Genomic DNA, 10,524 nt, shown 5'->3' with positions numbered 1-10,524 from the left:
AGAGAAATCTGTAATTGCAGCAGTAAATGGAAATATTCATTTCATCCAGTACACTAAGGACGGCAAGGACATTAGATGCCACTAATTTCAGACAAAGCAAACCTTGGTATTATCGTTAACTGATGTTTCTAATTCTTCCTACCTACCTAGTTTCTCCACATTAGGAATCCTTTTTCTATTCTGTTCTACTACTTGTTTTATTGCAATATATAACAGACAACTATAAACTTAAAAACAGTTAAATTTCCAGTTTACATCGAATCGATCATCCATGCCAAATTCGAGCGCTTCTTCTCCTTCTACTGGTATAGATCATAATCCTCCAAATTATGTTCACTCAATTTCTGAGGCAGGAAGACTTCTCCCTTCATCAAGCCAATGGAATTCAATAGAACTCGACTTTCGTTTAGTTCCAAAATCAAACTCCAATTATGATTCACTTCCATCTAACTTCTCCAAGTCCTACGATTACCAGGTTGTTATAACAGATAAACAGTATTTCAAGCGATTTCTATACATTTCACTCGCCATAATTTTCCTTGTCCTAGCAGCTGTCCTATTGGTTCATTTCTTGGCCCACAAAAATAACCACCATGGTAATTCAAAGGATCTCACACTTGCATTGCGCCAAGCTCTCATCTTCTTTGATGCCCAGAGATGTAAAAATTTTCCTAACGCTTTTTACTTTTTATTTTATGTTTACGTTCCATATAATCCTGTGAATTATAATTCAACTATGTTTTTGTAGCTGGGAATTATCCAAGCAATAGTGGTGTAAATTTCCGAGGAGATTCAGGATTGGAAGATGGGGATTCTGTGCCTGGGGGCCTTGTGGGTGGCTTTTATGATTCTGGCAATAATATCAAATTCAGTTTCCCAACAGCCTATACTATTACTCTCTTGAGTTGGACTGTCATTGAATATCATCACAAATATGCTGATATTGGTGAGCTTGATCATGTCAAGGACATCATCAAATGGGGCACAGATTACTTACTCCAGCTTTTCGTTCAACCAAATTCAGATTCGGCTCCTATTGTTCTATACTCTCAGGCAATATATCTTAACCTATTGATAAATGGAATTAAGGCTCCAGCTTTCAATTTGATTAATTTAGTCCTCAAACTTGGCATTGTTGATTAAATTAGTTCAAAATAACACACGCCAGGTTGACAGACTAATTTGACTCCAATGCCAAATTGGGACTAATTTGATCTTGAAGGACCAAAAAGACACCTTTATCTTCATTAAATGCATAGTTTCATTCATCTTGTGTTTGAATTAGAAGGTTGGAAGTCCTGATAATGGGACAGAAGGGGAGAATAATGATATAAGTTGCTGGCAAAGACCTGAAGATATGAGGTATGCAAGGCCCGTTTCATCTTGTGATGCAACAGCTTCTGATCTAGCAGGAGAGATCACAGCAGCATTATCAGCAGCTTCAATAGTATTCCAAGAAGACAATAATTACTCAACAAAACTAATAGAAGCTGCACAAATGTTGTTTGAGGTTTCAACTAATAACCAAACAGTAAAACAAGGAACATACACCAGTGTTGAAACTTGTGGAGGACAAGCAACAAGGTTTTATAACTCATCTAGCTATAAAGATGAACTTGTCTGGGGAGGAACTTGGCTTTACTTTGCTACTGGTAATCATAATTATCTCAGATATGCTACTGATCATTTTAGTGAAGCAGTGGAAGAGGAGGAAATATCAGATAAAACACTTTTCTATTGGAACAACAAGCTTACTGCTAACGCGGTAAAGTTGTTGGAAGTTTTTTGGTTCAGCAAAGATTTTCATAACATTGGAATTTGATTGTTTGGATACTTACTGTGTTGCAGGTTTTGCTAACTAGGCTTCTCTATTTCCGGGATGTTGGCTTTCCATTCGAGGATGCTTTACATCTTTCGTCGAATGCTACAAGGTTGCTTATCTGTTCTTATCTCTCTCAGGAAACCTTCAAGAAAACACCAGGTTAATTAACTATTTCCATCATCAAACACTCTGCTGGTGCTAGTGCAATGTGTGTAAATTCCACATGACATGCATTTATCTGTACGTACAGGTGGATTGATCCTCTTAAATCCTGATGATGATGATGTTGGACCATTACAGTTTGCTGCAACAGCATCTTTTCTGACTAAATTATACAGTGACTACAACAAACTTGTACCTACTTCAGGTTTAAGTTGCAGTGCTGGTGATTTTTCATTGGAAATGTTGCACAATTTCGCTAAATTTCAGGCAAGTATTAATTAGCATATTGAATATTGTGGAGTCTAATTAACATTGAGAATTATAATGTTTATTTGGCTTTGATTAGGTAAATTACATTCTAGGAGATAATCCAATGAAGATGAGCTACATGGTTGGATTTGGAAACCAATATCCAAGCCATGTTCATCATAGGGCTGCATCGATCCGTTGGGATGGTGAACCCTATGCTTGTGAAGAGGGAGATAGATGGTTATACTCCAAGCAGAAAAATCCTAACATTGTTTATGGAGCTATGGTTGGAGGACCGGATGGATCCGACAATTTCATAGATGATAGGAACTTACCATTGTTCACTGAGCCAAGCATAGCAAGCAATGCAGGTCTAGTTGCAGCACTTATTGCACTCCACGACCCACCCTCCATTTCTCCTGATTCAAATACCATTAATTTAGGCATAGACCTAGATGCCGTCTTCACTAAAATCCGAAACCCTTCTTCACCTCCTTGAATCTACAACAGGCCAAAAAAATATGGACAGATTATCTTATTGCTAGCTAATAATTACAGAAACAATTCATTTTATCCTTGAACTTTCGCTTACAAGAACAAATTTTTAGCTTATCCTTTAATGTCATAGTGCCAATTATATGCGTTTGGAAACTCAAGAAATTTTATTGGCGAAATAGTGCTTGACCATTGTTTCAAGATGCTTGTGTACAATATTTGGAATAAAAGGTAGCAGATATTTCAAAATTGCATCTTGTTTTGGTGTAGATGATGGAGAAACATAAAAACATTAATGATAACAATACAGATTATTTCGGAACGAGTTAGTTTTAATCGTAAACTAATAAATATGTTCTTTTTTAACTAAATTAAAAGGAGTGAATCCCGGGTTTTACGGCCTAAATCCGTAGGAAATCAAAGATACCCCATTATTGAAGATTAAAACCTTAACAAACACTTCTTGAAGAAGATGATAAAATTATATTGATAAAAGTTCAAGATTACAATAGAAACAGATGTATTTATATCATCTCAAAAACCTAATTGCCAAATTACATGAAAGGGCAAATTAAATAACTAATTAAAAATGTAAAGATAAGGGTAAATTGGGATAAAGGTATAAGGGTGGCATATGTGTAAATATGGAGTGACATGAGTTGTAATTAAGGAGTGACAGATTTGTAAATAAGGAGGAAGCTGGATTAAGGAGCAACACTTTTTAAGTGAATCCACTCGGAGCGTGGAAAATCCAAGCGGAACGTGATCTAATTTCACACGGAGCGTGAATTAGTTGCTGATCTTTTAAGTGCCACTTCCCCTGGATCACTCATGCTCCACACGGAGCGTGCTTTCACTCATGCGAAGCGTGCCTTAACCGCTGACTTGTCGCGTGGGACTGTTTTGGCCCCTTTACTCGCATGATCGTTCGTGCTTGGTTCTTCCTCCGATTTTCTTCGCCTGGACTCGATCCTCAAAGGAGATGCTCCACATCGGATAAACAACGCTAAATAATTTAAAGTAAGCAAATAAGATAAAAGAAAATAAAATCACTTATAGTACTATATATGACTTTGTACAACAATATGTTGTTGTCCTTAGAGTTTATTGTTTCTCACATATTACTAAGGATTTATGAAAGCTTTATCTAGAGTTAACAAAGCAAAAATATATCCTTATTCCAACAAAACAATATAGACTCCCCAAGAAAATGTTGAAGAATTATGGTTAAGCAAAAAGAGAAATTGATTGTTTCTTTCGATCGATAATATATATCAATCTATTGTTGGAAATTGTCCATGAATAATTACATCTCTTAATCAAACCACTGCAAATTAATATCATATCTTTAGCAACTAAGAGCATCTCCAATAGTTAAATCATATAACCACTCAATAGACATGTCACATTATTTTTGTGAGCCCCATTTAATAAACTTTATTCTATCGTACTATCTTTTTCAAATGGTTAAACACTAGAACCACTCAATCACATGGATTCACTATTAAATCATATTTTTTTATTATTTTCCATACCACTAAACTAAACAATTAATTTTCTCACAAAATGATATATATTTTCTAACAAAATAATTTTAATTTTTAGATTGAACATAACCACACAACAATAGAACAATAATTTAATAATTAATAACAACAATTCAACTCTTACACATTAAATACTACAAAATTAAAATATTTTTTTGATACTAATTTTCTCTTTCAGAATCTCCAAAATGTTGCCAAATATGCTCCACCAAATCATTTCGAAGGTCATTATATATTTCTCGGTCACGTAATGCCATATTTCTTTGAAGATATTTTTGAAAATTTTGAATGGAACCTTGGTTTACCGTGATAGGAGGTTCTCCTTCGTCATCATCTCAATTATTTAAACCTTCTCCTTCATCTTCAACGATCATATTATGCAATATGATGCATGCATACATTATATCACTCAACTTGTCTCGATGCCAAAAACGTGCAGGCCCCCGAACAATTGCCCATCGAGATTGTAGCACACTAAATGCTCGTTCGACATCTTTTCTTGTAGCCTCTTGCATTTGTTTGAACATGATCCTTTTTGCATCTTCCGGAAATGAAAAACTTTTACTCCGGATATATCCCATCAGCTAAATAATATCCTTTCGTATAATTATTGTCATTCACTATGAATTGAACGTCAGGACCAACTCCACTCAAAACATCATTAAATAACGGAGATTGATTAAATACGTTGATATCATTGTTTGATCCCGCAACTCCAAAAAAAGCATGCCAAATCCATAAATCTGTTGAAGCAACTGCTTCTAGCATTATTGTTGGAGCCCTTTGCTCATCTCTAGTAAACTGACATTTCCATGCGACTGGACAATTTTTCCATTTCCAATGCATACAATCAATACTACCAAGCATATCGGGAAAACCATGAGGCTCCGAATGCAATCGAAGAAGTCATTGAATATCTTCACTATTAGGCCTTCGAAGATATTTTGGTGCAAATATCTCAATAACGTATCGACAAAAAATTTCCAAACACTCAATAGTTGTACTCTCACCGATTCGTATGTACGCATCATATTGATCAGCTGTCGCACCATATGCTAATTCTCTGATAGTTGCAGTACATTTTTGAAGGGGAGAAAGGCCCCTTTTACCAGATGCATCGCATCGAATTTGAAAATATTTTGAATGATTTCGCAGAGCTTCCACAATCCGCATAAATAATTGTTTCCTCATCCTAAATCTTCGGCGAAAAATATTTGCAGGATATACCAGTGCATCAGAAAAATAGTCATTGAAAAGACGATCATGGCCTGCTTCACGCTCCCGGTTGAGATGCCTCCGTTTGTTCCTTTGACGGGTTGATGCTTCATTCATTCTTGCCCACTCTGCCATTATCAGTAACTCTTCCTCGTTGTCTGAATCGTCTAAATATTCAATTAATAAAAAAATTTCTATTTTTTCAAACTCAATTGGATCCATTTAAGTGTATGAAGGTAGAATATAGAAATGATAATAGTAATGGTGGTAGTAAAAAAACACTCAATGATGTTTATATAAGCCATGTTGTAACAGTTTTCTAACGGCTAGTTTTTTAACGACTAGTTTTTTGAAAATTGTTAGTATTTAATTAAAGCATTCAATTGTTAGTAATTAATTAGGGTAGTTTGATTCAATTGTTCCAATTCAATTATTGGTAATTAAAATAATATTTTATATATTTTAAAAAAATAAAAAAAATTAAAGTATAGAATTTTAAAAGAAATAAAAAATGGATATTACCGTTGGAGAGGGCTGGAGAACCCTCTCCAACGGTAATGATATGTATTTAAGTTTGAAAAAAATTAAAAAATAATAATTGAAGGCTCAACTTTGCTGCCATTAGATAGTAAAAGTGAGCCATCAACCGAATATTCTCTCCAATGGGAGAGTATGATACAATGAGGTATATTGAGTGGTTCAATATACCCCGTTGTGGATGCTCTAAAATAGTTTCACTATGCCATTTTCCCTCACATGACACACTATACATGACAGACATTTATTTTCGTGTCGTCTGAATATTTTGCGTGACAGTATTTTAATATTATGTTATCTGAAGGCGTAATTAAAAACGCGCTCGATTCTCAGATGACATTACGATTACAGTCTTCTGTCATCTCAAAAAACGCGATTTTGATGGAAAAATCACTTAACCATCAGACGACACTGCGTATAAATGACTGTCATTGTTAACTGAAAACCAAAAAAGCGGCAACCAAATATTTGAAAAGCGGGGGAGCAAAAAGTTCCTCAAATTTTTAACGCGCCCAATTTTTTAGACGGGATATAAAAGGAAAAATGAAAACCTAATTTTTCATTTTGTCTGTACATTTCTCTAGAATCCATCTCACCTTGCTCTCTCCATCTCCATCTCTCAAATCTGGAATTGTATCTATCTCCCCAGCATCTCTAGATGTCTTTTTCTCCGACCATTCTCAAATCCATCTGGTAAGTATTGTTGGACTTTATCTTTTTTATATTACTAATTCCACTTTTCTCTTTCTTTCTCTCACTCTCTCAAATCTTGTGGAGAACTGCAACTCTATCAACAGGTGCCACGAGGAATCACTTCTCTTTCTTTCTCTCACTCTCTCAAATCTTGTGGAGAATTGTTGTTACTGCAACTCTATTGACAGGTGCCACGAGGAATCGACCCATCAGATATAGATCGGCATCGGCAGATATCATGTTGCTGTTGAGTCTCCATTTTAAGTATCATTTCCCCCAATTTGTTTTTTTTTTCACTTTGTAAAACTCAGCCTTTGAATCTAACGTTCATGAACAAGTTAAGTTCCTTATACCTGTTGTTAATTTTGAAGTTTTGCTTTATAAAATCACTTCTTTTCTCTTTTGTATCTTACCAATTTTTACATTTCTGTTTTCTTCCTTATACTTCAGTTTTCTTCCTTATCAATTTCAACCATTAGTTCCTTATGCTAGATCTTTAAGGAATTTATCTTGATTGAGATGTCAAATTTAAACTTGTGCAGGGGTTATTATAAATGTAGCAGTATGAGAGGTTGTCCTGCAAGGAAGCATATGGAGAGGTTCCTGGAAGACCCATCCATGATCATTGTTACTTATGAAGGTGAAATTCCTTTTTTGAGCGGTGCCTAGGATATATTTGGATTTTTTCTTTTTTGACTGTATGTGTTTTGGGAAGTTCCTTGATGGATTGTACACATTGAAAGCCTTTAGAAGTCTGTTCTATGCATTTTTGGGTTGCTTTGTAATTTAATGAGTTCTAGCCTTTAGAAGTCTGTTCTATGCATTTAGAAGCCTTTTAACCATTGATGTGTTTCTTGCATTTTACAATATTGAAGAGGCACAGGCACATGTAATGTAGTTAAATTCTGTTTCTCATATGTGTGTTCCGTTCCAACAAGTATCTCTATGTTCAAGTGATTGATGACTTAAAAATGCACACACTAGGACCATGTCATCAGGATCTAACCCTGCTGTAGGATTGTCTGTGTAGAAAAGCACAGGTATCCCTTGCTTTCTTAACCTTGCTGTAGGACTATGTCATTAGGATCGAATCCTGAAACTATAAGTAATTTAGTTGCAGGTACAATAATCAATCAATCATGAAATAGAAAGCATGTATGTATGTCTCCTACATTTTGGTAATATGTAGTCTAGTACAATTTCCTCTTCTTATAGTGAAAATTATTTACTTGTTGAGTAACATGTTGTCCTAAAAGGGGGTTTGCAATGGACAAGGACATTTTGCAGGAACTAGTTCGAGTATCCAACTTGTCTCTTACTCTATTGACATTGTTGTTGCTACATGGTCCACTTGCATAAATATATGTGAGCTTCACTCTAACTCATTAATTCATCATGCCTATACCTATACAATTGTTTAAAAAATACAAAACATTAGCCACCCAGAAGATGGATTGCTGAAGTAAAACGAATGAAAAGCGAGGGAAACCCTTGTTGAAAGAGGAAGAGGAGAGAGAAAGTGAGAAGATAATATCGAAGAAAAATAAAAAAGAAATGGACTTTATAGTGCCTATATTGTATATACAATAATTACAATTACTAATGTGAAAGTGTTTTATAAAAAAGGAAAAAATTCTACTTTGGTCTACTCTGGCGACTACAGATACAGTAGACATTTGTGTATCAGAAAGCAGAAGAGAGAATGATCACGTACTTTGCGGTTTTCCTTAAGAATTTTCTAGCTTTAATGGCCGTCGTTGATGATGTTGACTTCTTCTCTTTTGCTAGAATTGTAGTGTTGGACTGATTGCGGATGTTTTCTTTCTATTGCAGGTATGGTATCTATCTGCTCAGTGCTCACTGATTGATATGATAAGTTATAAGTTGGAATGTATTGGGGATATAGAGTGCGTTATGATTCTAATATTAGTTCAGTGTTTTAACAATTGTCCATATAAAGTACTCATATTTGATCATATCTTCTTCTTAAAAGCCGTTTGTAGCTTTGTGTTTGTCAGTTCACATTAGCTCTTTATTAACTTCAGTTTTGTTAATATAGGGTGGGTATGACCATATAATTGGTACCTCATAGCACGGTGAGATTATCAATTGTCGTTTCTTGTTGTTGTCCTACAACTCAGCAAGAGGTTACAGCAAATGCATATCCCCTAGAGCTTGCAAGCTACTTGGCCCACTGCAGAAGCTATTTGAACTTTGAAGTGACTACATTTATTAATTAAGTCCCCTTTTTTCTTATCATTTCTTTTTATCTACCTTTGATGGGAGACTTCTCTTTGAAGGACTCCCATCCCATGCTGACCAGATTAATTTGGTCCTTTGAAGGACTTCTCATATGGTTTAAGAATTAATGCCGATGCAAATGCAACTGGAATTGCCAAACAATGAACTGGTCAGTAAGTTGTTATTTGGTGTAGTTTTACATGTGGTATTGAAAAGTCATTATAGGTGAGGAAATTGAAAATTGGGCGACCAATGGTTCTAATTCGAATGTGTTCTGCTTGTATTTTTCTCTGTTTCTAACTACATAAGACAACACCTTTGTTTTGATCTCTCTGCTCTTTCCCTAATATGATATTTTGGGGCCAATGTTGCATTGCATTAAGAAGCCAAAGATCTGAAGCTCCTCTTGAGGGAGAAACACGAGGCTCTGAATTAGAGATCAATTTTATATCCATAATCTTTGTAATTTATGAACCTCGTATAGTTCTTTTGTTGCATTCAAGTGTGTTGCTCTCGTCATGGAAAAAATGGCTCTCTTTGTGTTCTTCGGTAATTAGTTCACCCTCAAATAATCACAGAGGTCTGCTTTCACTCTTCATTTTCCAAAATTTTTCTATTCACAGTTTAACAATTCATTACTGTATTTATCTGGTTTTGTTTACCTCACATAGCTTATCTAACCTTGACAGGAAAGAGCTAAATCACTTAAATTACCAACTCATTTTGACACCCTAATGCTTAAATGTAATGCAGGTGGAGCCATTAAGCCGAGCGTCATTGATCGATGAGCTTCGTAAGGTGCTTAGTTGATATCCGGTAAGTGCTTTCCGCTAAATGTGGTTGCTCTTACTTCTGCTGTAGTCTAGTTGAGTAGAGAAAGGCCTAGTAGTTATTAAATCAACAAAAAAACCTCACTGTAAATTGGAGGATCATATTGAGAGTGAAATAGGGGAATACGTAGATTTATATTATTGGTTGTTCCTTGGCTTGTTAGTGATTTTTCTTAATTAATATTATATATGTGAATAAAAGTTCATCAGGCCTCATAAATTTACCAATTGTTGCATTTTTCCTGTCTATTTGGAAATTTATAATGAAAAAGGAGTATGCAACAAAACTAGAAATGGTATGTAAACTCAAATGGCAAGTTGAAGTAAATTATATCTCTATATCTTTCTGTTTTTGACCAATTTGTAGCTATAGTGGATTTTCTAATCTATTTGGTGCATTCCTTTATAAAATGTCATGATATAAAGATTGATTATGTTATTCATTTACATCATACACCATGAAGAATGTTAAATGTTAGCTTTGTAATGACAAACCTTTGGTTAGGATTGTGATTTTCACATATGTACAAGTTTATTGTTATATATAAAGGTTATTTGTACATTATTTACAAGAAACTTTGGTTATTTATACAGGTTCATGAAAGAGGTAAAAAAAAAAACAATGACAAAATTCTTATAAGAAAATGTCATGCTAATTACGTTCCAACAACAGGATTTAATAAAAATTATGTCATGTGAATTACGTTACAACGACAGTCAGGAAAATAAAAAC

At 34.7% G+C, this 10,524-nt stretch overlaps 1 protein-coding gene, 1 long non-coding RNA gene and 1 pseudogene across 9 annotated transcripts; 2 read left to right on the top strand and 1 right to left on the bottom strand.

Annotated features, from left to right (window-relative positions):
- Positions 1–271: 271 nt before the first annotated feature.
- LOC136234707 (endoglucanase 9-like) lies at positions 272–2,876 on the top strand. The gene is made up of 6 exons (XM_066024180.1): positions 272–659; positions 749–1,053; positions 1,289–1,765; positions 1,849–1,981; positions 2,073–2,251; positions 2,331–2,876. Exons 1-6 carry the CDS (start codon positions 272–274, stop codon positions 2,730–2,732), a joined length of 1,884 nt encoding a protein of 627 aa, XP_065880252.1. The 3' UTR covers positions 2,733–2,876.
- A 1,560-nt stretch (positions 2,877–4,436) lies between these two features.
- Positions 4,437–5,625, bottom strand: LOC136236065 (protein ALP1-like; annotated as a pseudogene).
- A 975-nt stretch (positions 5,626–6,600) lies between these two features.
- LOC136200716 (uncharacterized) lies at positions 6,601–10,263 on the top strand. 8 transcript variants are annotated; one of them, XR_010673464.1, is made up of 4 exons: positions 6,601–6,720; positions 6,825–6,966; positions 7,263–7,360; positions 8,008–10,263. It is a non-coding gene; the product is annotated as an uncharacterized lncRNA (long non-coding RNA). The 8 variants fall into 8 exon arrangements; XR_010673463.1 differs by having other exon boundaries at positions 6,825–7,360; positions 8,008–8,627; positions 8,780–10,263; XR_010673458.1 differs by having other exon boundaries at positions 6,825–7,057; positions 8,008–10,261.
- The last annotated feature ends 261 nt before the right edge of the window (positions 10,264–10,524 follow it).

Source organism: Euphorbia lathyris, chromosome 7 (assembly GCF_963576675.1).
Source record: "Euphorbia lathyris chromosome 7, ddEupLath1.1, whole genome shotgun sequence".
Classification (NCBI taxonomy): Eukaryota; Viridiplantae; Streptophyta; class Magnoliopsida; order Malpighiales; family Euphorbiaceae; genus Euphorbia; species Euphorbia lathyris.
Note: the sequence above shows the minus strand (reverse complement) of the source record. Positions and strands in the feature narration are given on the sequence as shown.